The sequence below is a fragment of the Myripristis murdjan genome, chromosome 12 (assembly GCF_902150065.1).
Source record: "Myripristis murdjan chromosome 12, fMyrMur1.1, whole genome shotgun sequence".
Taxonomy (NCBI): Eukaryota; Metazoa; Chordata; class Actinopteri; order Holocentriformes; family Holocentridae; genus Myripristis; species Myripristis murdjan.
This window is the reverse complement of record NC_043991.1, coordinates 19,261,776-19,289,386: the sequence shown is the minus strand read 5'-3', so window position 1 is coordinate 19,289,386 and position 27,611 is coordinate 19,261,776. Positions and strand designations below refer to the sequence as shown.

The 27,611-nt window shown below is 39.7% G+C and overlaps 1 protein-coding gene across 2 annotated transcripts; it reads left to right on the top strand.

Moving 5' to 3' along the window:
- Positions 1–1,931: 1,931 nt before the first annotated feature.
- zer1 (zyg-11 related, cell cycle regulator) lies at positions 1,932–27,342 on the top strand. Of its 2 annotated transcripts, none has more exons than XM_030065895.1 (16): positions 1,932–2,063; positions 3,249–3,431; positions 3,608–3,758; positions 5,814–6,268; positions 13,514–13,687; positions 13,823–13,937; positions 15,386–15,532; positions 16,048–16,221; positions 16,765–16,980; positions 20,651–20,692; positions 21,228–21,347; positions 22,348–22,463; positions 23,572–23,760; positions 24,201–24,298; positions 24,884–24,986; positions 26,154–27,342. In XM_030065895.1, the coding sequence occupies exons 2-16, from the start codon at positions 3,265–3,267 to the stop codon at positions 26,239–26,241; spliced, it is 2,355 nt and encodes a 784-aa protein (XP_029921755.1). In that variant the 5' UTR covers positions 1,932–2,063; positions 3,249–3,264; the 3' UTR covers positions 26,242–27,342. The 2 variants fall into 2 exon arrangements, with proteins under 2 accessions (XP_029921755.1, XP_029921756.1); XM_030065896.1 differs by having other exon boundaries at positions 1,945–2,063; positions 3,245–3,431.
- The last annotated feature ends 269 nt before the right edge of the window (positions 27,343–27,611 follow it).

The window sequence follows — 27,611 nt, the reverse complement described above, 5'->3', positions numbered from 1 at the left end:
GTTTACAGGCTCAAAGGGCTTTACAGGCCCACTAGGTAACAGCAAACAAAACCCCACCCGCAACTAAATCCTCATACAATAGTAACTACGAAATCAACGTTTTAAATAACAGAGACGTCAAGGCAATTTTACATGAAAATTGAGGTACAGTTCTGACATCTTGTGGTTGCTGGTAGGTCTTGCAGTGTCTCTTGCCCTGTGGTGGCAGATTTTCTTTGCAAAGGATTTAGTCCAAGTCCTAAAAGAGAAATCTGGGTTTAATCTTAGTGTTATAGTAAATCCAGAAATCTTAACCGGGGGTAATGCAACAGGCAAACTGTTGTCATGTACTTTCCCAAACCAGTAGCATTTTACTGGCAAAAATTGCTAGAAGGTCCCAGGTTTGATTGCTGGGCACCTTGTCTCAGCGTGGAGTGGACTTGAGCTTCCATGACCCTAATGTAACATAGTGGTGGCCACACCCACCAAGGCCACCTGGCCACACCCACCCCAACTCCCCTGTCCTGAATTTCACTCATCTTTATCTGGTCATAGTAGTTACAACTGTACCCGACCCTGTCAGCCACGACACAGATAGCTGTTGTTACATGGTGGTTTAAAATAAGCATTTATTATATTATAATTACTATTATTATTGTATGTGGGATGAGGAAGGGAGTGGGTGTGTGCAATATTGATCACATCACTGTAGCTTATCCCTGGATGGTGAAACTGGTGCTGTTACATCCAACCCCAGGTTACAACCATCCCCGGTCTTCCCTATGTCACAAACTGATGTGTGACTGTATGCCTCAATATATTGTGATAACTATTTGTATGCGTGAACAGCATTCAGTAATTGCCTGGTGTGTTTCTTCTTTTTTATTATTCTCTTTGTGTTTTAGCACAGTTACAATTCATGCAAATGTTGATCCTTTTACTTTCTTTCAGTTAAAAATCCCATGAGCACAGTTACAGTACTTTGGAGTAAAATTTAGCTTCTGGCTAGAGAGTAAAGTTAGTTTTATATTTGATGTTTGAGCTTCATCTTAAAGAGATATTTAACCCACAGTTGATTATATTTGAATCAAGTGCTCTCTGTACACGGCAAAGAAAGTTTTTACCTGAAAGCCTTCATGGTAAAAATATATTTCAAAGACTCTAGACATCTCTGATGCAGTGCAAAAAACTGGCTCCATAATTTTACAGTTTTACAAAAGCAAAATACTATAAGCGTTTGGTCTAAAATGTTCATATTAAAGTGTCTGGTGTCCAGTTGTATGCTGAGTAGTACCTAAACACACAGATTTTCTCTAAAATTTCCCTGCAAACACCACTTTCTCATAATCCTCTCATGAGTGGTCATGAAGCTTGTATGTTTCACTGGACAAGCAGCTTGGACAAACACACTTGTGCACACATGACATGACATAAAACCACAACCTCACTACTGTGTGACTCAGTGTCACACTGATATGTGTTTACATCTCCCATATCATCTTCACACTTCACATTTTTTCTCCCTGCAAACACATGATAAGCTATTTGCCCGATAGTTTCAATACCGCTTGTCTCCTAGACCAACTCTGACATGTACGCTGACATCCAACAAATCTTCAGGCTTCAATTTTCATAAATTTTTACATGATGACAATTACAACACTATTCTCAGTAGCTTTGCCACCATATCTCAATAGTCCCAAACCCACTCTGGTATCATTGTTGACAGTGGGTGATGTTATTAGAAATAATGTGTAATTACTAGTGTGATTTAAAAAAAAAAAAAAAAAAAAAAAAAAAAAGTATGAAAAAAATTGATTGAAATTGGGGGGGAAAGTGTTGAAAATGCTGTTGATTTCTGAGTGGCGACTATATGGAACTGAATATGGAGTGTCCAATGTAAACCTGACTTTACTGTGTCATGGACCCGGAGGAGGAAGGGGACAGCTAAACAGGAGAAGGAGGAGGAGGAGGAGTCTGTTTGTTGACATCGGACGAAAACGAAAAGCAGATGAGTGAAGACTTGTGGAAAAAAATAAAATTAATCGCCCTCATCAAGACACCTAGCCTTGGCGAAAGCTAAGGTACAAGGCCGACTAATGAGCTGTGTCTGCTGCACCGCTGACCACTGTATTTATCCTGCATTTCCACATACAGCTGCTAGCTAGCCCCACTAGCTAACCTAATAGCAGGAAAGTCATCGTTAGCTGCAAGCTAATTTATACGATGTCAGACACTGATGGCACCGTATCGGCAAGTTAAGGCTTAACTTAAAAGAACTAGGAACTGTTGCTAGTTTCTGAGTGAGTAGCCTAACAGCGTTTGTCTGCTTCACACAAGGCAGTGATGATGTTAAAGTAATTTGATGTACAGTCTAGTTAGCTTGCTAACGTGAAGTTAATAACAGTGTCTCCCTCAGGATTGATTGCTATGTGGCTACCTACCAAACTAGTAGTGGCTGTAGCAGCTCTAAAGACAGAGCAGGCTAGGTTACCCGCGGCAGCCTGTCTGCACGACTGTTTCAGCACAGCACACAGAAATATTACACATAACATTTGAGAAAGTCTTGTTTTGAAAGCTGAAACACGTTGTTGTGAAGTGGCTAGCGTCAGCTGCTAACAGTAGCTGTTCATAGGCATGACAGCTAACTTAGCTAAGTATGCAGAGCTCATTCTGCAATGTCTACAAAGTGCTGATCACCAGAATGTAAAGTCAGGGCCAGTTTACAGCACTGCGAGGCCCAGCTGACAATAACATGTCTTTGGGAGAGCCTCAATCTGGTATATGAAGAGATGGCAGAACATAAATGTCATTTCCCACAGTGTCTGTAATCCTTTGTTTTACCTCTATTTATGAAGTGCAAATAGTCTGTTTCATTCAGACATTATAGTTTCAACACATTGTTAGTTTCAATTTCATTTCTTTCTTTCACTCTGTTTTTACTGGTCAGCCCTCAACAAGAGGGTGGCATATGAAACATTTCACATAACATGCATATTAACCTAAAACATACATGAATAACAGTAATGAATTTATTGCAAAAGAGAGTTGAAATGTGAGCCAGAAATGTTGATATAAAACAATAACTGCATCTTGCCTATTAAAATAACTCTTTAAATCATCATAGTCTTGAGTATGGGACAACACAGTTAAATGAATGCTTGACATATTCAGTTATCAGTATTAGTTCTTCTTGCTTCCTGCTGCCTAAGCTGTGAGTGTGTCATCTCCCTAAGTTCACCTGTACTTCTGTCTTTGATCTGAGCCAGAGAAGGAGAGGCTAACATGGCAGCAAAAGCAGGAGACAACCCTGACAGCCTCATGACTCTGGCTACAGCCTTCTGTCTGAGGAACCTCAGGAAGACCATGTGCTACCAGGGATACAGGAACAAACTCTGCCTGCGCTCGGACATCTTCCTGCCCAGCGAGATCTGTGACAAGCTCTTCAATACGTACGTACCAGAATAAATCACAATCATTTTGCTTATCTAACTTGCTGACAAAGTTTTTTTTATCAAACCGCCCTGTATGGCTAGTTTGGATTGTAAGCCTGTAAAATCAGTTGCAAGTGTGGAGGATTTGTGGTTGATTTGTTGCTTTCCCTTATGTTTTTCAAAATTTTTAACAGATATATGGAGCTGGTTCACACAGACAGTAACTTTGAACGACAGGAGAGCTTCTTCCAGCTGTTCTCAGACCCCCGAAGCACCAGACTGACGAGGGTACAGTTGAGAGAGGACTTCATGCGTGACAGGGATCTGGAAGCCATCAGAAAACAGGTGGGATGGCATCAGTGCACCACAGACTTAACCAAACAATCAGATGACAAGACTTTAGGCAGAACACTCATATTGATTTTACAGTGCGCATACAGTACCTCAGTGTCAGAGTACAGCCAAAAACACTGGACACTCAAGGGGCTTATGGTCATCACCACTTTTGTTACTTTGATTCTGAAGTCTTAACAATGCTTTTAGCACATCCATATTTAAGGAAACAGATCAAGGTAATAGCATTTCATTGTGTGTCACATCCTTTTTTTTTTTTTTTTTTTTTTTTCTCCTGATTTACAACTTTTGATATCCAGACTTGGGAAAGACTATCAAGTGATAAAAGGGATTCCTTGGACATCAAAGTTGTAAATGGATAAAAGTCAACATGTTCTAGCAAAAAGAAAATCCCTCAAAGCAATTTTTTCTGTATTAAAGTCCACATTCACAAAACACGCATTTATGTTTTTCTTATATTAGATCTCTTAGTGAACAAACACACCAAGAATATTTAGAAAGCAGTTATTACAGCTTTGAGAAAAGGTGGTGAAGAATTGGTTTGACCCCCAACACTTGACACTTCAAAAATGTGTATATTTTGTAGATATTAAAAAAAAATCACAGTCTCAAAATCACCCTGGTGGGGTCCTTTAAAGTATGTGACATCATATTTTAGAAATAGGTGCAATCTACCAAGTTTTGGCTGCTGAATTTTTTTTTTTTACAATTTAAAAACTTTGTCAACTTTTCTCTTCTCACCAAACCCTAGACCTCCACTTCTACCCTGCACTTCATGCTCACCTTCTGGCATTTTTCAAAATGGCACTGTGGTTACTCAGCCTAAGTGCTACATTATATGAAGGAAAGCTTTATGATTTGTATACCATCATTTGGTAAATGAGAATCTGATCGTCATAATGATGATCCAGTGGGGCTGTGAAATAAGGCGATATTTCTTGGGTGACGAAAGACAAACCTGTGTCGTTCCATCTTTTGCTCTATCATTTATTTTGTAATTTGGACGATGCTTAGTGTTCCTTTGCACCGCCGCGCATGAACCCAGGCAACATACACTGACTGCCTGACATAAGTAATAACATAGTTTAATTTAAATCCTGTGTGGAAGAGTAGCAGCAGCCACACCGTGATGGTTGACGCGGTGTGAGCATTTGTTCTTCTCTCACCAATCTCTAAAACACCGGACAGCAGTGTCATTTTATTCACTGTGCGCTGATGCAGCTTAGATGAAAACAGGAGAACTTGTGGTTGTTAACATGCAGCAAATGGCCTGAGGTCGGATTGTAACCCAGAACGCTGCGATCAGGACTCAGCCTTAACAAGTGGCACGTGCTCTTATCTGGTGAACCACTGGGGCGCTCCTGTTTTAATTTATTTCTCACTGTGAATTTAGTAACACCTTGCAGTCTGTTGAATTCAGGGATGAGCTGGAAACATCACAACAGATACACAAACCTCCTCAGTTCTAGCCGGGTGACGAGACATGAAAACCGGCATAAGACATCTCGGCAGTGCAGAGGAGTCGAGCTATGGCGGCATTTTGGCACAAAAGTAAATGGCCTAGGTGATCGACTGAGGAAATGTCTCTCCACATGGCTCATTCACGGCACTATTTTTGGCTTGGAAAAATTGTGCCAGCATCTGGAAGAATGTAGCATGTAATCGACTCCCTCTATTATTACATTTCTGTTTTGCATAGTCATATTTTATATATTCTTTACCGCTTGATGGAAAATTTGCACAAAGGTTCCAAATAAAAGGAGAAAAATAATAAAATATGAATATGTACTTTTTATTTGTCAAGAATATAATTCAAAAACTAATGAGAAATTGTCCTTAATCATTTTATATAAGCTATTTATTCAGGTAATTTACAGAAAATGTGCTATATCATGATACGTATTGATGTTGGGATATGAGATTTAGGTCGTATTGCCAGATCTAGTGTAACATACTTTTTAAAGCCCCGATCTGCAGTTTATGGGTCAAAATTTCCATATGATATACTTAGATCTGTGCAGTGATTGTTAACTTTCTCCGTCCTAGGACCTGATTGAGCTCCACCTCACCTACTGCAACGGCCTATCAGCACGCAGCTTGAAAACGCTGACCTGCTTCCGCGAGACCTTGGTCTCTCTTTGCCTCTTTGGCTGCAGCCACATCTTCTACAGGAAGGGCGCCGCTCCACTCGCCAGCACTGAAGATAGCGAGGAAGATGAGGAGGAGGGCCCTGCCTCCAGGCATGCGTTAGAGAGAGACTTCAACTTCCAGGGGTTCAACCGCCTCAGGTTGCTAAAACTGGGAGGGCTACCAGAAGAGGTGGATGCTGAGACCCTTCTCAAACCCTTGCAGGCCCTCACCTCACTAGACCTGTCTGGTGTACAGTTGCCAAGAACAGCTTTTTTGACCCAGTGGAAAGACAGACTGGCCTCTCTTGTTCTCTACAATGTGGACCTTTCAGAGGAGTTGGTCAATACTGTGGTGGAGCTGGGCAATCTCAGGTAAGGTGGGAAGGAGTCAAATGCTTGTGAATCCACCTGGAAATTCTGATCAATATGCTTTTAATGAATTTTAATGAATTTTCCCCATCCTCCTTACCTTGACTTATTTGGATCCGTTGGGTTCAATATGGGTGATCGACCGATACTGTTTTCTCATATCTGATATCAGTTATTTGTAATCCAGGATACTTATAACTGATATTTAGGGCTGATCTTCATTTGTAGTAAATCTGAAAATTGCATTGTCAGCATTCACAGTGTTAGCAATGCTAACACAAATCTTACTTTGAATTAAAAAATATTTAACATTATTAAATTGACAAAAAAAATGCAAAAATCAAGAAAACAATCTGAAAAATTAGAAGAAAAAAGCCAAAAAGTAAGCAAAAATTAACGCGCGTTCAGGTGCCTTTCACAAGCATTCAAATTTCAATAAAAATGAAACAAAAATCATAACCCTTCTGTCCTCAAGGCAGGTATTTCAGACACACAGGCAGAGTCTGAGTGGTTTTCAACTCGGCCATTACAAATTTATTGTCAAATATTGGATATCATCCAGGACAAATAATTGGTTGATCTTTTGTTAGGGCACCATTACAAGTTGCTGATAAGTGGCTTCCCAGCCGCCCTGCTCTGTTCAGAGATGGTTGTGATTGTTAGTGAGGTATGTGATGCCTATACGGAGATACATTTCAACCTCAAAAATGCATCAAATCGCGTCAATATGCATGCAGAGACGCTATTTTCATAGAAGCACTGAACTTGAACATTGAACTGATTTGACACAGTGGGTTTACTGGAGCAGAATTTTGCATGGTTATATAATTACATTAATGATAGATACGTGAAAATCTTGCCGTAGGCAGCACCGCACTGTCACCTTGTTATTGCCGCTGCCAATACAGCATACCACATACCACATGACATTACACTTCCAGTTAGGCGAGGCGGGCTGGATGTTTGAGGTCCAATTCCAGGACATGTTTTGATTTTAAGATAGAAAGTTTGCCAGTTTCAAACTTTAAACTTGTCACAGAAATCTAATAAATTTTGTTCACGCTAGCATTGCTTTTGGGGGTTCTCTGTAATTTTTCTAGATCTTCATGGGGCAAATTGCTGGATCAGCTTTTCTGCAGTGTCAATGGACTACTTATTTTTGTGTGTGTGTGTGTGTGTGTGTGTGTGTGTGTGTGTGTGTGTGTGCATGCAAGAGTGAGAGAGAGAGAGAGAGGCGAGAACGAGCATTTCACTGGGAGTGTGCTACAACAAAATGAATGAACTAGATATAAACTGGAAAACCACACCATTTTGAGCGCCGACACAAAGTTGAAAAATTGTGTCGAGGGATGCACAGCCACAAATTTTTATTTTAGTTTCAATTTCAGCGCTCTTTTTAGCCAGCTCTTTTCCAAAATGGCTTTTTCGTGCTGCAAAACAGTTCCGCCATTTTGGACACCAGTCTCTTTTTATCAAACAAGTTTATTTCACGTCATACATCATATCATACAAAGTACAATCACAGTGAAATGTGATCCTGCCAGCTCCTTCAATTCATGCATCAAAGAGTTTAAATAGTATATTAATACTAATAGTAATACTTGTAATGGAAGGAGAGGGCAGCAATCTTAGGCAGTGACGTCTTTTAGCATCCTGGTGGTCTGAGGTAGAAGCTCTTCCTGAGCCTCTCAGTGCTGGCCTGGTGTATCCAGTACCTTCCTCCCAACAAAGCCGGAAAAAACGGCTGTTATCCGATGGGTGGGATCTGTAAAGATTCTCCTAGCCTTATTCTTGAAGCACCTGGTGTAAATTTCCTTTAGGCAGGGTGGCCAAATGGCATTGTCCGGTATTCCATGACCCAGCCAAGTCTCGGCCAAACAAAAGATGCCACAGTTCCTGATATTCTGGTGGAAACTGATGCGGTCACAGAGGTCGTCCAGCTCTTTATCCGACGCCTGTACACTGGCCAGCAGAATGCCCGGCAGAGAAGATCCACATGGCGAGGATTGTAGCCAGTGTTCAGTCCCTCCACGCCTACCTGGGTGCCCCCTCTGATGCGTAGATGTTCCCAAAAACTCTGACCTACAGGAGGAAACATTTGCATGCTTGAGCATTTTGTGTAACTCGTGCTGGGTAATGTGGATGCATGACCTCCAGGATAATCCACTCACTGTAAAACGTCTAGTATTTTCATTGCTGACATGTGTGACAAAGTGACAGTGTGTCTGTTTTGGACAGCCCTAAAAAAGACTACACAGTATAGAAATACAGTATAGAAGAACTCAATGAAAACATCTTTTGAGCATGATAGATTCAACACAATAAGCTATTTTTAAGAGGATGGATTTTCACTGTGCCAGGCCAGGAAAAGTCGCTGTCCAGTCGTGCGGTTTGTAGGCCTATCATTCAAACATACGGTAGACGACCGCACACAGACTTGTCTTTTTCTTCTCTTTTTCTTCTGTTTGCAAACATGGCCAATGTTTCGGGCTCGTCATGGGCAAGAAAAGATATCTCAAGGACAGTTTATGTTTGGACTTTGGAACACACTTCAAGGCATCTCGTTGGATAATTACAATAGTTTCATTTTCACATCACCTATAGTTCATTGATGGCATTGAAAAGTTTATTGCTTGCACACACAGTGTTATCTGGCCATAACGTCAGGGAACATTTCCAGAGTGGAGTTGCACCCAGCTACGTCAGCATTTGGGGACAGTACGTAGTTCATGCTAAATCAATTTACGGGGAGGTGGGTGGGCTGAGAGTACAATTTATGATTTGTTTTCTTTGAGTTGTAGAAATTTCTATGACTGCCAGTACTCTCTGAGAGTGTACGCCTGTCCCCAGCCCAGTATTTTAGGCTAAATGATATATAATAATTAAGAAAATAGCCATAACTACAAAATATTCTTAATGTGATACTTGAATGGCAGTTACTTAATGATTCTGTTAAGTTCTACCATTTTCTTTGGTTTTTCAGTATTATCTTGTTACGGCCCAAGATTTATTTTTCCGGGGTTTGTTCTTCAAGGAAGCATCAAGAATTGAATTTAAAGTAGTCTGCCAAACCTTAAACATCAGGTGATTGTTCTCCCCCCAGTCCTTTTTCATTTCAGTTTATCTGTAGTTGGAATCAGGAGTGATTACATTTGGCATGAAATCACATAGAGGCAGTGTGATTATACAGTGGGGTCAAAAGTCTTTGTTTAATGATTTACAAAACAATGAATACATTTTTCAGTGAAATTATATTTCTCAAACAAGATTACATCATTTTTCATAATTTAATAATTCATTGATTTTTTAGTCAAAAAAGGTAGTCATTAAAGTTGTCCATTACTGAAAGACAATATTTTTCAGTATTTTGTATCTCCATCATTTGTCTGGCAGCAGGCAAGTTTATAGTCTTTTTGCGTAAATGGAGGTCCAGAGTAACCCCATTGATTCTGGTGGAGTTTTTGCGTAAATGGAGGTCCACATTATTCCAGGACGTCTTAAAAGCATCCTAGGTAGTGTCTTGTGATGTTACAATATGCTTTGGCTTTTCAGCTTCTCAAATGTTGCCGAAGTTTTGCAGTGTGGCTGAGGTCTGATGACTGTTGAGGGAAACCCAGGCAGGTCAGCACTCTTTGCTCTTCCTTGGACGTCTGACTCACCTGGTTTAGCTTCGATTCATGTTTAGTGTCCCTGTCCCGCTGGAAAGTGAATACTTTTCCACAGAATTTTAGGCCAAAAGGAATGGCATGTCTTTGCAGGATAGAGTGGTACTTCTCTTTAGTCAGAGCGCTGTTCATGCCCGTGCAAATCACCAACTCAGAGTAGGGATCAGCATTTCAGGCAAAAATGCTACTTGATATTTGCGGGGAAGTATTTGACAGTTTTTTCTCTCCCATTTGTACTGTAGCAACTAGCTAGTCCAAAAGCTGACAGACATTAAACACCTGAATGTTTCCGCCACCATGTTTGACAGGGCTTTGGCGATATGCTTGGCTCCCGATTGGATGCTATCACAACACTTGGGTGCCAATTTGATATGTATTGTGATTTTTTTTGCAATTTTTGTTTGCTTTTTTGAAACTAGACCGTGGGAAGAAGGTGAATCATACACTTCTAGAGACTGTATATCATACTTCTCTGTATGTCATATTTCCAAAAACAATGCACATCAAGTATTTAAGTATGTAGGCTAAGCACTGAAGTATTGCAATTAGACATTAGCCTATAATTCATCGCAATTTTTATTTTTTGAATCATATTGGTTCAGAAGTAAAAAATCAATTAAAAATTGTTAAAAAAGAATTGGGGCCCTTAAGTGAATTGTAATGTTTTCCCACCCCAAATGTTCAACTATAGGTTTTATTCACTGTTGTATCAATCTCATGGTCATCTTTTCACATTTTGTTTGATTTAGCTATTAACTTTCTTCCAATCTTCAAAAAGGACAGTTTGGTTTTGCTTTGCTCTTGCTAAATGTTTAGGTTTGTTTTGTCACTGAACAAGAGGTTTGAAAACTACCCTCCCATTACAGCTGCGGTTTGCCAGTCGTCTTTTGACTGTACTTTTACCGACCGGAGTAAGGCGTTCTTTGTTCAGCTGACTTTGTATCTTGGGTGCAGCTGCTCTTCTGTTTCATCAAGATATGAACCTGATAAACTGGTCCTCAGATGCTTTGGTCACTTTATGCCTGCCTGGTTTTGCTTTGGCTGAGAATGACTTGATTTGTAAAAGTCTCTGCAGTGTGCTTTGTCCACACTTCACTCTGTATTGGGAGCATTAATGTGAATCTTCATGTGTTGAATGAAATGTATGATGTTACAATTTGAGAAAACCTTACCAAACAGTGTGGGAACAAGATATTCAAAAATATTTCACTTTCATACAAACATTTATCCAATCTGTTAGTCTCACTTTTGAATGATATATTCTTGAATAAGAAATGTCAGCTGAGTCAGTTTTCTGATAAATAACAAAGACAAACAGTTATTGATAGAGGACTCAGACTTTAGGACTCCGCTGTAAATTGATATATTAAGTGCACCAGCAGGTCCAGTACCATTTTTTTGGAGCAATTCCAACACACTCCTTTGGCTAACATGCTGAAGGAGTGCTCCAACATTGATTTGTTACAGCAATTGTCAAATTATGTGATATTTCATATGCTCAGTTCTTCATATTTTTACTGTGGCAGAAGCAGAAACATCTTAGGTTAAAAAAATTGCTGGGCAAGAAAAACTCTTACTTCCTCTTGTTCCTACCATAATTTCAGGATTAACATTCACAACCTAAACAGCTGAATGCTCAGTCTGTTATTTTGTACAGCAAAATAACAGACTGATATGTGCCCACAATGTGCTCACAAAACTAGACATGTTCTGTCAGTGGCCATCAACAGGGGATATCTGTGCAGTGACTTGAGTTTAGCCTGATGGTGGCGCCACAGGAAAGGTCATGTGGTCACCAGAATCAATGGGGTTACTCTGCTGCATATCCACATGAAAAACAGCGATTGGGCTAGGTTAATATCTATATTATGTTGATATTGTGATATAAGACTAGATATCATCTGGGCTTTAAGATATTGGAATATCATGATGTAGCATAAGTGTTGTTTTTCCCTGGTTTCAAAGGCTGCATTACGGTAAAGGGGTGCATTTTTCAGAATTTATTGGACTGCTCTAGCTGTTCTATTATTTCCCTCTACCTGTTTGGTCATTATATCATCATTAGTAATAATATCAAACATCAAACATCTCTTGTATGTAAATATGTTAGGAAAGCATCAATAGTCATGCCTACAGTATCATCACAACAGCGATATCGAGGTACTTGGTCACAGATATTGTGATATTTGATTTTGTCCATATTGCCCAGACCTAGTTCCCAATGCATGAGAATACATGAAACAGAAAAGGTGGGAATCATGTGACACTCAAAAGGCAAACATTTTATTTACTAATGAACAATTAACAAGCACTTGACAGTGTCACAGTAAATAGACTTGGTGATGCTGCCGCTATGCTGTATTGTGATGTGTTTCAGGCTTAATGTTCTTCCTTAGGCAGCAGTTACTCATTTAGGTGTCCTGAATGTGCACAGCAGATTTGAAAAGATTCAAAGATTCACTGGAAGGATCTGAGCTGGCAGTCATGGTGAATACATAATATCTCTAACAAGGCCACATCAGGGATATTATCGCTGCAGATCCTGACTGTGAATGTGATACCTTGAATACTGTTAATTAAAATCTTTTCCAGTTTGCTGTGTACATCCATGACCCTTGACCCCGGTCCCAGTTCTGCCAACCAATCAGCTTTCCTTTTGTTTTGAACGACACTGTTTAAATTGTAAGTGAAGTATCCATGTGGGTCACTTGCAGGGGAGGAGCAGAGGTGAGGAGGGGTAGAACGAAAGCATCTCTGGGATGAACGTCCCTTTGCCATTGCCTTTTGTTTACATGAAGCGTCACCGTCCAGCTGTTACCGCTGCTGCAGCAGTTGTTTTCAAGTTCATTCAAACAAACAGGAAGATAAAATATACTTTTTTCAATGGCAGACCATAGTTTGTAAGGGAATTAATTCCAGCATTAATTCCCATACCTGGATATTCTGACAGTATGTATTTCCAAAGTGACTTCTTTACATTCTACTAATTAGCACTAACAAAAGCATTTTCACAACCATGTGCACTTTGGACTTGGATTCTCCTTCAGTCTTTACGGCTGCATAATATGCAATTAAACTTTGATGACTTACATTTGTATGAAGTCTTTAATTACCTTGTTTTTTTTTGTAGGGAAAGTCAGAGAGCTGAACAGTCACTTCCTCCTGCTTTATTTGGCTTGCTTGGTAATGGGACAATCTCAGGTGCCAGTGTCTAGGGCAAGGGGTTAAGGAGAAGTTAGGACCGGGGCTAGAGGAAGACCTCTAGATTTTGGTGACCCCATGAACGCTCCTCGAGTTCCACCATCAGACCAAAATTGGGTTTGTGAACATGATAATGTAAGTTTTCATGTTAGCAAGCAGCAAAAAAGAACATGTTGGACACTTTGCATTGTGGGATAAATTAGGAGAACTTAATAGTGTACTAACCAGTGAAATAGATTAGGGACAGAATCACAAGATTTCATTGAAAATTCAGGTAATTTCAGCGATACACCCTTGTCATTCACCAACAGCACGTGTCTAGTTTTAAAGGGATGAAATGTTGCTTGACACTGTCAGTAACATAATCCAATGCATCCTCCAGGCATCTTGATATCTCCAGGGAGAGCAGACGCGCCTCTAAATTCAAGATGACCAGGAAAATCCTCACGGCCATTGTACAGCGACTGGTCAACCTGGTGTCACTGGACATCTCAGGTCACATCATGCTGGACAACTGCACGGTTCCACACTTGGAAGATGCTATGGGACGTCCAAGGTGAGAAACGAACCTTAGATCTAAAAAGACCATAAACCAGAATCACGAATCTCTTGAAATTTCATATTAATTTTTTGTTTCTTTCCAGATGAAAGGCGTATCACTAAGTAACCCAAATTACTTTTCTATTTTCAGCATTGAACCCTGCAAGAGCAGCATCTATCCTTTCCAGGAGCTGAAGAGGCCCTTACAGTTTCTGGGTTTATATGACACCACCCTTTGTAATGTGACACACATCCCTGCATATAAGGTAAAGTTTACATGCAAGCATAAACAAGTTTGAAAATTGAAGAAATATGCTGACCATGAATTGATAATTTGTCCTCAAATCAAATTAGATTTTAAAAATTAATTGCTTAAAAAATTTAAAGAGTAAATGAAAGTTAAATTAGTAATCAGTTAAACTACAATACATTAGTTGCCTCAAAATATACAGAGCAGACATTCATATAGTACATTATATCCTTATTGTTAATTCTTATTTCTGTTTTTATTTTTATTTTTTAAACTTTATTTGCATTTTTTTTATATAATTTTATTTCTCATGGTGATACATCTATAATAATTTATAAATTAAAAATTTCTTAATTTTATCTAACAACACACTATATCAAATAGCAGAACTTACAAAATCACAGTAATTACAGAACCACAATATGCACTGAATCAGCGTCAAAGTATCATATTGTATTGGGGAGTCGGTGCTGATTCTCATCCCTAGCAATTAAGGAGGATGCTAATTACTTCTGGGATCACATTGTGGCAGTAAAAGGAAAACTAATGACCAGCTGTGATCATGTTTTTGTGGGTCGATACAAAAGAAATACCATCACAACTGGCTAAGCCAGTATGGATCACCTATCGCATATCATGATTATCAAGTGCTTCCCCTACTTTATGATCATAAAAGTTACCATAACAGCAGCTGGAAACAAGGGCTAGGCTGGTTTTCTACATCCTAAGATGCTTGGAAGGTACACCGATTAGAACAATATTGGCTGAAATAGTAGCACTGTCTGTGTGTAGGGCAGGCCTAATTGCTGTATTGGCACCATAATGCACAATAAGAACAAGCTGCATGTTTTTATTTTTGGAAAGGAAAGGTCATAGGCTTTTTTACATTAACCACTGGAAAACAATGAACATTCTGTGCCTTTTTATCGACTGATCAGCTGATTAGCACACACAAGAAAACGAAAACAATATCAGGAAAAGTGTGCAGGTGAGGTAGAAACCCAACTTCACGCTAAAATTGACACATCTAGTTTTAGTTGAGACATTTTAGGTTGTTATCCATCCAATTAAAATAATTAATAAAAAATGTATTACTATGAATTTCTAATAGTTTATGGTTTGACTGTTGCTCTTTATATCAAAACTATGCAATGCTGTTCCTCTGTAATATGGCGGGCACACAATAAAATGAAGTGTAGGTCTGTTTTTACATTTCAACAGGACACACATGAGCCATAATTGGCTCTTAAATCATATGACTATCCCCACAGAAATTGAATGAACCCATTCATTTTCTGTGCTGTCCCCACTTACTAAGCAGTACTATCAGGACTGGCTGAAGAGCATCGCGTCCCATGGTTCAAGTGGTGTAATGAAATTATTGAAGCACAGTGATCTATGCATTCCATAATCCTTATAACTGTAATGTGCTATTTATGTGTTGTGGGTTTTTTTTTCTTTCAGGTGACTGGTTCCAAGAATGAAGACCAGGTCCTGAATGCCATTGAAGCTTACACAGAGTTTCGGCCTGAGCTGGCCCACCGAGCCATCAATCAGCTGTTTGACATTGCCAGGATACAGCACTGCAGCCAGCTGCTAAGAGCTCTGCAGGTCTGACGTTATGACTTCTGTTGCTCTTCAGAGAGATGGACACCAGTGACTTTTTAAAGACAGACTATGTAGTTTCAAGGGGAGGGCACATCATTTTGTTTAATAATGTAAAGAACAGGGCTGTGGAAGGATAAATGCCCTTGTTTTCTAGTCTAAGCTCTGGATGCCAACGCTGATAATCCATGGAATTAACATATTTAAATGGCCCCTGAATCCAGTGTTTTGGTATCAAATGTACACAGAAACATAAACAGTATAGACAGTTGCCCTTATTTTTGGGTTATGATGTGGTAAATGAGTTGTGCTGGACTTGTGAGGCATTTATAAGTTATGTTCTATTTGCATGTCTTATCTATTAACATCGTGACAAAGTGGTGTGCCCTCATCTTTGAAACTGCATAGTCTGCCTTTAATAAATCTTTGGGTCATAGTTGTTGTTCATGATCATCCACATGTGTTTTTCCCCACATCGTATTCCTCATAATCACTGTACATCCTTTTTGTCCTTCTTTCAGCTTGTGATAGCAGCTTTGAAGTGCCACAAATATGATAAGAGCATCCAGGTGACAGGCAGCGCTGCCCTTTTCTACCTGACCAACACAGAGTACCGCAGTGACCAGAGTGTGCGGCTGCGCCGAGAGGTCATTCATGTGGTGCTAAATGGAATGGAACAGTACCAGGAGGTCACTGTAAGTCTTGTATATGGACTCAACTCCTCTCCCTCATCTTTTCTGAGCAAATAAATTTTAACTGTGAGCTCAATGCCGTGATCTTAGGTAGATTGTTGGCTTTTATAGTTACCTGTTAACAAAAATAACATGTTTATGTGCCAAAAGTGATACTTTAGGATCTGTTTGGGAGCATTGGCAGCTTTCTTAAGCCTCAAGGCATTTCCAAATTATAGCACTAACTAAATTATAATTGACTACCAAAGTCAATTATAATTCATATGATATGAAAGTTAAGTCTTTCATATTTAGATAATCTATTAGATCTAGGCTATGTTTCCCTATAAAGCTATCGAATTTCAGTTTTGAAGTTACAGGCAGGGGCTTCTCTTCAAGTGAATGTGGCTGGTCAGCTGAGAGCAGGACTGCACCCAAACTTATCAATGCCAAAAGAGCAGGTGCAAGAGAGGGAGCATATGTCTTGAATGTGTCATCTCTAAATTGGAGCCTAGATGTGGAAAGATGTTCTCTCACACCGTCTCCCCCTGCCCTCCCCCACACTAGGTTCAGAGGAACTGCTGCTTGACGCTGTGTAACTTCAGTATCCCAGAGGAGCTGGAGTTCCAGTACAGTCGTGTCAACCTGCTGCTGCTGAAAATCCTGGAGCCAGCCCGGCAAGATGAGTCTATCCAGCGAATTGCTGTGCACCTCTGCAATGCCTTGGTCTGCCAGGTGGACAACCATCACAAAGAAGCTGTGGGAAGGATGGGCTTTGTCAAGGTAGGGATAACATCAAAATAACTTGTACTTGTTTCACTATTTCTGTATTGACAGATGGCCATGAAATGACAGCAGTTCTGAGGGGGCAGCAACAGAAACACTCACTAAATCAACCACATACATGCATGGCTGTTTAATGTTAATTTTTTTTAAACAAAAAACATTATTTTCTACATTACAACAACACTACAACAATTACATTTGTTTAGTTTGGTCAAATATGTGACTTGGAAATGGGAGATCCTCAGAATTGCGTAGAGGTATGCGGTCTGTGTAGTTCTGATAAGAGATAGGTATATGACAAAGTATCATTTTTGCTGTTGATTAGGGCAGAAAAATCAATACAGCATCATATTTTAGTTCTGTCTTTCTTCCATTATGAATTATCGATACAGTAGTAGATTTGTTGTTGTACTATCTTGGCATCAGTGCTTCCCTGCCTGATAGTTTACACTGATATTACTGAATTTCATCACTAGAGGGCGTCATTGACCTCTCCATACACCACCAGTCTCCCCTGGAATTAGGGAGCAGTGTCTGGTCACTAACCCTCTCTATCTAACTTCAAGAGAATTTCAAAATTTTTTTTTTTGTGTGTGTTCATGTGCTCTGTAGTTTCACTGTAGTCTGCTGTTTTTAGACTCACTTGCTTCCTCTGCTCATGAGCAGTTTGTACATGGGTTTGCCTCTGTGCTGTAGTTCTTTTAAATTTTGAAGTGAGAAATAATGTTTTTTCATAACTTGTGGGGAAAATTCCCAGAATGTTTTGTTAAGTTATGTTTGTTTTTCACATACACACCCCACAATAACATGATGGAACATGGGTTGGAAATCAGCAAAGTATTGCTTTTGTCTCAAAATAATGGTATTTACCATGTGGGCATATATATATGAGTTGACCCTAGCCACCCACATATTTGATCAAATTAAACTTTTGTTAGTTAATCTGCTCTTCCTTGGCCCATGACTAACCTCACCACAAAGATTTGTCCAAATCCATTCATAAATGTCTGAGATATCCTGTTAACAGGCCAACCGGACAAAACGGCCAAAAACATAATCCCCGTCCAACTCTGTTGGTAGAGCAAAAAATAAGAAAAAAACTCAATAATGATCAGAGATTACAAACAGAGCAAGATTACCAGGTAAAGTGTATGGCTGTGGGTTTAGCCAGACTTAAATTGCGTAAACTCAAATGTTCTACTGAAACCTGTTGGCATAGAATCTACACTAAGCCTGCAGACCACTCCTGACTTACTATGTGCAGACCAATCACTGTTTGGACATAGATTTAATCTATAATATTACAGGTCCCACATCTGCTACATGGCCCTCAGACGACAAGATAATCAATCATTACTATAGCCTGCGTCTAAAGTCCCTTTCATTGTCGCCAACAAGATGTCCATGTTTGTGGCTGGACCTGAGTAACACTGTAGTTGTCTCTGACTGACTGAGTGATCAAAGTTAGACTGAGTAATGAAGTTATACCAGCTAATCCAGTAAAATACTGTGAGGCAAGAGCTTAAGGCAGGGTGGAATTTCAGATTTTTGGACAGATTATGTTAATAAATTTTAATTACAATAATGTTAATAAAAAGGAGTAAGGGCAGGAAAGCACAACATTTGGTGGCAATGCCTTATTATTGGCATGAGAGAATATTAAACTCAACAACAGGGGTATCGTCTATTAGTTATCATTAGTGGGGTCAGTACAGACTTTTGAATATGTGTACTATCACCCAACCCTAATTAACATTTCATGCTATTGAGAAAGATTATAATTGCCTAAATCACCCAGAAAATACACAGCAGCCATTTTGACATGAAATAGCAGGTAAACACAGGTGTTACTAATGACATTAATGAAGGTTTTGTTAATGCTGATTCACTGGAAAGACTAAGGTACACTGAAAAGGAACAGAACCTTAATTAATATCATTCGTAATACTTGTGTTTACCTGCTATTTTATGTCAAAATGGCTGCTGTGAAAAAGGTCTATTTCCAGGTTTGCCACAATTTCACAGTGCTTAGCTGTTTCTTATGCCAGAAATGTCACTGATTTGTCATGTGTGAGGTTTGGAGAAATTGTTTCACAAATTGTTTCATGCACATTGTTGTGGACCAAGCAGGCAAGGACACAAGGACCCAGGTTTGAAGTTGAAAAAAAAAATGAGTTTATTCCCCCAAAAAAGAATTTAACAAAATCAACAAATGAATGTAACCAAGTTAATAGAGTTATAGGGCCCAACAAAACATAACTCTACTGAAAAATAAGGCTAACAAAACCCGACGTGAATTCAAACTAACAGACCTGCCAAAATGAGGATTGAGGGGAACATACACTACTCACAAAAAGTTAGGGATATTTGGCTTTTGGGTGAAATTTATGGAAAATGTAAAATGTTCACGCTACAGTGATATTATATCATGAAAGTAGGGCATTTAAGTAGAAGCATACACTGGTGATTTCCTCATCTCAAACAATTTATTGAAACAAAAGCCAACAACAGTGGTGGATATACCACAACAAAAAATGTCAGTGTCGATAACTTGTCATGTGCCCTTGAGCATCAATTACAGCTTGACAACAACGTTTCATGCTGTTCACAAGTCGACTTATTGTCTGCTGAGGCATGGCATCCCACTCTTCTTGAAGGGCGGCCCTCAGGACATTGAGGTTCTGGGGTACAGAGTTACGAGCCTCTACACGGCGACTCAGCTGATCCCATAGGTTTTCTATGGGATTAAGGTCTGAGAAAGTGCAGGCCACTCCATTTGAGGTACCCCAGTCTCCAGCAGCCGTTCCCTAATGATGCGACCTCGATGAGCTGGAGCATCAAACACCTGATGTGAATTTTGCTGTTAAACTCCTTGTTAGAGAACAGCAACTTGTGCAAAAAGTACTGAAACATTGAACAGTTGGACATGTGCATTCAAAAGTTTACAGAAGGTCACATTAAGTTCACCTGTAAAGGTTATAATGCATTTTAGGTTCATCCTGAAATTTCACCCGAAAGCCGAATATCCCTAACTTTTTGTGAGTAGTGTATATACTAAAGGACTAAACCAATAAACATGCAAAGGGGGGTTCTACTATACAAAATAACCCTGATCCCCACCATGCTGTCAAAGCACTTGGTCTGGTCCTTGGCTTAGGCCTCTGCATAAAATCAGGCTCCACCCTCAGTCCCATCTTTTGGCCAACAAGGAAGGATCTCCACAGGTATGTAGCAGGTGAGTAACTCAAAAAAGGAAGACAAAGGAATTAATAACTCAGTCAAATCAAATAACACTGTGACCAATGTAAATGGAATGTGCTTCAAAAAACAAATGTCAAAATGCCAATAAACAAATTCCAAATCAAACTAATTGTGTTGTATGTATTAAAGTGAATGCAAATGAAAGTAACTGAACACATGATATATGTGTGTGTAATCAACTTAAACCTTGAGCTGTGTGGCTGTGGCGGCAGCCATCACACACATCTGTTTTTAGCGACAGATAAACAGTCAGGTACAGTCCGCATGTTGTCAGAATTGCTCCCAAAAAATTGTAATTTGCAAAAGATGAACTCTTGGATCCATACTGGATGATCCTGATGAGCCTCTGCAGTGGAATCAGATAGATCCTGTTGTCGTGTGATTCATTTTCTTTTTCTTTTCTCAGACAATGTTGAATTTAATTCAGAAGAAGCTACAAGACAGAATGGTGAGTCTTTGTTTTATTCTCCCTGGGTCTTTGCATCTCACAACATGTCAAAGATTTGAGGTCTTAAATTTGATGTCACAAGAAATCTGCAGAATTTTACAAGAAACCTCTGAATTCATGAGGAATGCAGAATATTGGATTTTTGCTGATATTTTTCATCTCTTTTGGCCAATTGCCGATGCCAGTACTAATATATGCACATATTTTTTTCCACCTCATTGCAGAGAGCATCAAGTCTCTTCTGTAGTGAAATTAACATTTTATTATGCCTGCTCTTATTGTGACGGCTCACAGGCACACGAATACATGAAATTCACTGCTTTTCAAAATGTACACATTCACTGGGCAATATAAGAAAACTACTTCATCTTAGGTTATGTAAAACGCGCCATATTTGTTTTTATATAACATTGCCTTTCAAACACCGTTGTAAGATTCATCCTTCTGAAACAGGCTCGGCCGGTTAAAACTCACTAGAATATGAGAGCAACTGAGAAGAAAACACATGCTGAGTAACGGCACCATTTCCCTTCAGTGTGACCAGGTGATGGAGTTTTCCTGGAGTGCCTTGTGGAACATCACCGACGAGACGCCCGACAACTGTCAGATGTTTCTCAACTGTCGGGGCATGAGCCTCTTCCTGGAGTGTTTAGAGGTCAGTACACAGTGAGCCACATGAATGCAGTTGCTTTATGATTTACTCCATACATATAACAGTTTGTTGTACATGCTCTGTTTACATTACTGCACGTTAAGTGTGTACAGTACCAGACTGAATATGATATCTTCGGGCTGTCATTTCAGTAGATTCATGGTTTTTTTTAAATCAGAACAGATCCGACACGCCCTGCATTTTTGTACAAAATATGCACCTACATTGCCGTCTAATGTAAGTTTTCTTTATAATTCTTCATTAAGCCTGGCCATAATTTTTCTAATTTATCCTCTGAAGTTATCTGGGATAGCAAAGCTGTGGCCAAGGTACAATATGATTTATAAGTTCTGGACAAAAAGTTTGCCATGTCAAGACATCCATAATGACCGTCATGGCACCTTTAAGCAAAACATCAACGAGCCATAGGAGCAGTTTCTCAGTCTTAAAGTATGAGAATTGCTGCCAAATTGTTAAATAATCTGGGAGCGACAAAGTCTAAAGCCACAGTCAGAGTTCAGAACTGGTGCTGTTTAGTTTGTAGAATATCTCCATGCATCTGTCAGTACAAACACACACACACACACACACACACACACACACACACACACACACAGCATTAGAGTTAGCCAGTATTACAGATTGTATTTCACTTTTGGTTACAGACTACATGAGTTATCTTACCAGTGACACTTGACATGGTGCTAATATAATAATGGTGCTGAGGCTGCTTTCGTAAGCATTTAAACACAAGAAATTTGACATCAATCCAGTATCACTGATCAAATGTTTAAATATACCATTTCAGATATTTGTCGCACAAATAACACTCTCCTCCACTCCAGTGTTGTTCCTAAAAATCTTTTTTGTCAATGCACATCAAATTCACAACCTGAGTCCGTACACTAATTAAATTGTCATAGCAACCCAATACACATGCATTGATGCAGTATGTGAAAGTGACATACCTGTCTTCTCTTGTTGTGTGACTTCCTGCGTCCAGGAGTTTCCAGACAAACAAGAGCTCCACCGGAACATGCTGGGGCTTCTGGGAAATGTAGCAGAGGTCAAAGCTCTGAGGCCACAGCTGCTCACCCCGCAGTTCATCACTGTATTCAGGTAAGTTAGTTTTCACAACTTTATCGACAGCAAACCCACCACTGGAAAGTAAAATTATTCCAGGATCCACAGAGCTGCTGCACTGCCAGCTTGGTTGTCTGAATCCTCTTTGTGGCGCAGTGCAGATCTAACACAACGTATGCTAAAGGTCACCATTGAGCTTGAGTAAGATCATATCGAAATCCTGCATTATGTTGATTGGCTTATGAATGACGACAAAATTAAATAAAGGCTATACATTGTTTATAAATTAATGATGTAATGATTTCCATAATGTGTTAGGGAAGAAACAGCAGAGGCCATTTCACCCAGCAGTGCTGAGTAGATAAAGTGTGAAAAATGCTAATTAACAAGGCTCAGAAGCAATGGCAACAGATTAACCCTTTGGAACCTGAGCAAATTCAGAAACCAGATTTTTTTTTTTTTTTAATTTATGAAATATTTCAATAAAAAGGATGTTAGTGTGTTGGTTAACACATCAGTGTCTTGTACCATCGGCACAACTGGGCTGATAGGTGTCACATTCCAATAATTAAATTCCAATATTTTCTTTTGCCAGCTAAAAATGAGAACAGAAAAATTATATTAATAATGTAATTAACCCTATGTTTATTATGATTACTCATGGATGATAAAATCTTGTTAAATTTATAGTTCTGAAATTTTGTATTATCACTTATACGTTGTTGAAAGTATATTTAGGACTAATCATTTTTGTTTGATGTAAATAATTGTAGTATTATACTTTTTACATCAGAAAGTTTGACTGTAACATTTTGTTAGACTCTGGATCTTTCATAATTTGTGTGTATGTATGATCTGAGGCTGCTTTACGTTTGTTGACAGAGTAAGAGCAAATTAAGGTACGAAACATGTTGTTGAGTGTTGTTGAATTGGCTTTAAATCTTTATACTGGAACAGAGGTGTCTAAAATTAAAATTGTTGTAAAAATTTAAATTTCTCTGGTTTTGCAGTTCTGTCAGTTCCCAATGTTTACATACCTTAATACAATATATTAATTTACAATAGCGTAACAACAAAAACCATTCATCAAATGCATCATGCTTACATCTGTTTCCCCCCACCCTGTTTTTTTTTTTTTTTTTAGTAACCTGCTTGACAGTAAGGCAGATGGGATCGAGGTGTCGTACAACGCGTGTGGGGTCCTGTCACACATCATGTTTGACGGGCCGGAGGTCTGGTCCATGGAGGAGCCACGAAGAGACATGGTGATGGACAAGATGTGGGACGCCATCCAAAGCTGGGACGTCAGCTCGCGTCGAAACATAAATTATAGGTGATGGACATAGAAGCCAGTTTTTGTTTTGACATTTGACAAATACAATGATCTAAAAAAATATTATTATTACATTAGCCAGCAAGTTTGTATCAGTTAAAAATATAAAACTGCTCGTGAAGTCATAATTGGCGGTTAGCATAATTATCAGATGTTATAACATTTCCGTTACATGTTTAATTACATTTTAATAACTTTTAGACATATTTTGAGAAGTAATTACATTATCTAGCAGGTATTCCTTAAACAGCAACAATATGTAACTCGAGTGGATCTGAAGCAGCGTTAGACTGAGGGTCGTGAAAATAAAATCTGAATGTCGATGCATGAGATATATAAATAAGGTAGAGGTCATGATGATGTCAGTGAGTCTTAGCTGGTCAGCCACCTTGTAATTGAAGTTTTGAAGGAAAACTTTTGAAGGAAATTTCTCTCCTCAGGTCGTTCGAGCCTATCCTCCGACTCTTACCCCAGGGCATCTCCCCCGTCAGTCAGCACTGGGCTACATGGGCTCTCTTCAACCTAGTATCAGTTTACCGTGAGTATCTGGCACATTATGGAGTATGTTCAAGCTATGCCTTTGCTCTAAGGTGCTTCTGAATGTTCAGCACCAATTATCTGTCCAAGTCATCGGTGGGAATGTCACTAACGTCTGATGGTGCTCATGTTGTACCTATAACACGTATACCAGCAGACAGGCCAAATTAACATACTGTTTACAGGCTAAAATGATACATGTGTTAGATGTAGACCAGTCAAATAAATTGCATCTATAAGGGTGTATTATGATTCAAATGACTTTTCATAGTCGCAGCAGAATTTGGCTTCTTTCAATCAGCATAAATTTCTACCATAGATTAAATACACATCTCCTCAATGTATATATTGCTGTCATAATCTTATACCGCCTCATCTGTACCTGTCTTTAGTTGACTTGTAATTCCTTTTCTAGATGTGAGCATTGCATCTTTTCTTGCAGTTGTTTTCAAGAAGCTGCATGCAGTTAGGCGATATACATGCTGCAGCTTTTGTGATCGGCTAATTTGTTATTGCAATGTGCGCAGTAAATTACAGGAATAATTCTCTCAATCATTCTCTTTCTCATCTACTTTTCTATCCCCAGCAAGCAAGTATTGTCCCTTGCTGATAAAGGAAGGAGGAATAACCCTCTTGGAGAAAGTTCTGGAGCTGGACAGCTCCCAGGAGGAGACCAAGGACATGGCAAGGTAGGACCAAAATATGATTATCCCTAGGTCTTCTTTAAACAAGGTGACTTTGGGGTGTCCCAGTAGCGCCCCGGGTAAGAGTTCGTGCCACATGTTAAGGCTGAGTCCTGACTGCAGTGTTCATATCCGACCTCAGGCCATTCGCTGCGTGTCATCCCCTCTCTCTCCCCTGCGTGTCCTGTCTCTCTCTACTGTGACTGCCATCCAGCAGAAATGCCAAAAAATAATTTTAAAAACAGTTTACTTTTAATGAAATTTGGTTTTTGTCTGTCTTGCCTATAGTCAGACAAAGAGTCCAAAAAGTCCAGCTACACGAGGAAGAATCTGACAAATAAGCATTTATCCATCTGCTGGACTCAGTGATTTCTACTTATGCAGTGCTGTGTCGGGCATGAACTGGGGGCTGCCAGATGTGAACTGAAGCTGTGCCATTTACACTGTTAGCAAACTAGCTGCTGATTATGTCTGACTTTGAAAGTGATCAGGACATTCAAAAGAGGAGCTTTTGCTTCTGAACAGGCAGGAAGGCGGCTTAACCAGCTTACCTGGAAGCCCCACAGACCTATGGCTTCAGTTTGACAGGTGGTAGACAGCCGATAATCACTACACGTCATAGGCGAAAGGAACACAACAATATGAACATGGGCATCACACTAACTTTGCCAAACGTGACCAGTTACACACACAGTGACTGTTTTGAGTCTGCCTAATAGAAGAGACAAGACATGTTGCCTTGGAGTAAAATGTTGAATGGACGGACATACAGACCGACTGCTGGACCTACACAGCCACCGCTAGGCCTCGTCTGCCAGCGGGGCAAAAACAATTATCCATCCATTAAAAGAGCTAAGAGTAAGGAGGGGGAAGTGGGGCATTCAAGGGGTTACAGTTATGTTGTGGCATTGTAGCAAAAGCTACTGGCAAATGTGTACTAATGGCAGCATGTACAACTTTTTCCTGTGTTTTCTGGCTTTTTCATGATTTTACAAGGTAATTTATGTGGTACTGAGGTCTTTGGAAAGAGGTAAAAAGCGGTAAGGTAGGCTCCGGATGCATGTGGGCCCTTGGTGCTTCGCCCTCCCTTTCCCCTCTCCAAGTCTTGCTACAGGCTGCGTGTAAAATGTAAATTGAGAACTGAATTTTCCTCCCCAATATTTTTTTTTCCAGGAAAGTAATGCAGCAATGTGAAAACTTCAAAGAAGACCCCATGGAAATAAATCATGGACAAGAGGTAAACCATGGACAAAGAGGTTGACAGCACAGGAGCGATATTTTCCAGCAAACATAAAGCAGACTGAGATACGACCCTTTCTGCTGTCATCACCACAAGGGTCAATCAGTTGTGTGCATTTTATTTTCCCGTAGAGCAGAACTTTGTCTCTGGCCTCCTTCAAGGTGATTTGGACAGAACCTTAACATGTGACACTTAGGAGTTAAGACGTGGTGCATGGTGTTTTTGTGAGGGTGCTTACTTTTGCTGCACATGAGCATCTCTTCATTTGGGAGGAACGTGTGGGGGTGGGTGATTGTGTTTTTCTGTGTGTATGTGTGTGTGTGTATTAAAGAGATAATGGCAGAACAAAACGTTTGGAGTGAACGCTTGATTGTCAATGAAAGGAAGCAAAAACGGATTTTTTTTCTTCGTCTCACTACCGTTAACTGTGTAATATCGGATCAAAGGCTAAATCCTGTTTAGTCTGGTACGCCATCATCAGAGGTTGCCGCCACTCCAACATGCTCTCTCAGACTTGGTTGTGCTTCTGGTCAGGATTTGCAGGGCACTGAGCTGTGGACAGTTGTACAGTGAAAATTAGCCCTTATCTGTGGAGGCTGTAGAGGAGCGTCATCATGATGTTGATGGGAGGGAAGTCTTCCCAGATTTTGTGGCACAATGATGGACCTCTTTGTTATATATGTAAATATTCCATGTCTTGTTTCATCCTTTTACTGTGTGTGTTTTATAACTGTAAACACTCATGATTTCTCTCTGTATTTAAATTTGTTTAGTTTTGACTGACACATGGTCAGTGCTAAGAAACTATATACAGAATACCCAGTTATGTAAATGTAGTCTTGCAATCCTAAATATTCATGGTTCCTCAAAGGATAATTTTGATTTACTTCAGCCTTTCCTCTCTTTTTCAGTTATCTGGCATTGTACCTAATTGATTCTGTGGGCAATCATGTTACTGGCAGCAGCATTAAGCTAGTGCTTAGATAGCTGCTTCAGACACTTTGCAGTTTTGCATCAACAGTGAGAAATCACTTGAAAAGCACCCAAAACATGTTAACACTGAGATATTGACATTATTAACAGATGCCTGAAAATACACATTAAAAGTGATCACAAACTCAACCTTTATCATACCATCATTCTTGCAAGCTTCAGGCACTCGCTGCCAACCTGCTGTGCCTCCCAGCTGCTGCTGCACAGGGAGTGTGGTTCACCTAACACTCACTAATGTTGTCTGCTTATCTGCTTCAACCCTAGTGTGCAAGAGTTACTTAGAGGAGGTGAGTGTCAGAACAGAGAAGAGATGGCCTGTTGTTGAAAAAGGAGCTGAAAGAGGCAGGTAAAGAGCTCCACTAAACAGAGAACAATGGAGGAAGTCATTTTGATGTGTA

Excerpts from the sequence above, each read along its gene's own strand:
- zer1 (XM_030065895.1), top strand. The coding sequence starts at position 3,265 with ATGGCAGCAAAAGCAGGAGACAACCCTGACAGCCTCATGACTCTGGCT. Across the intron at positions 3,759-5,813 it reads TGGAAGCCATCAGAAAACAG|GACCTGATTGAGCTCCACCT; the intron begins GTGGGATGGCAT and ends TCTCCGTCCTAG. Across the intron at positions 24,299-24,883 it reads CAACCTAGTATCAGTTTACC|CAAGCAAGTATTGTCCCTTG; the intron begins GTGAGTATCTGG and ends TTCTATCCCCAG.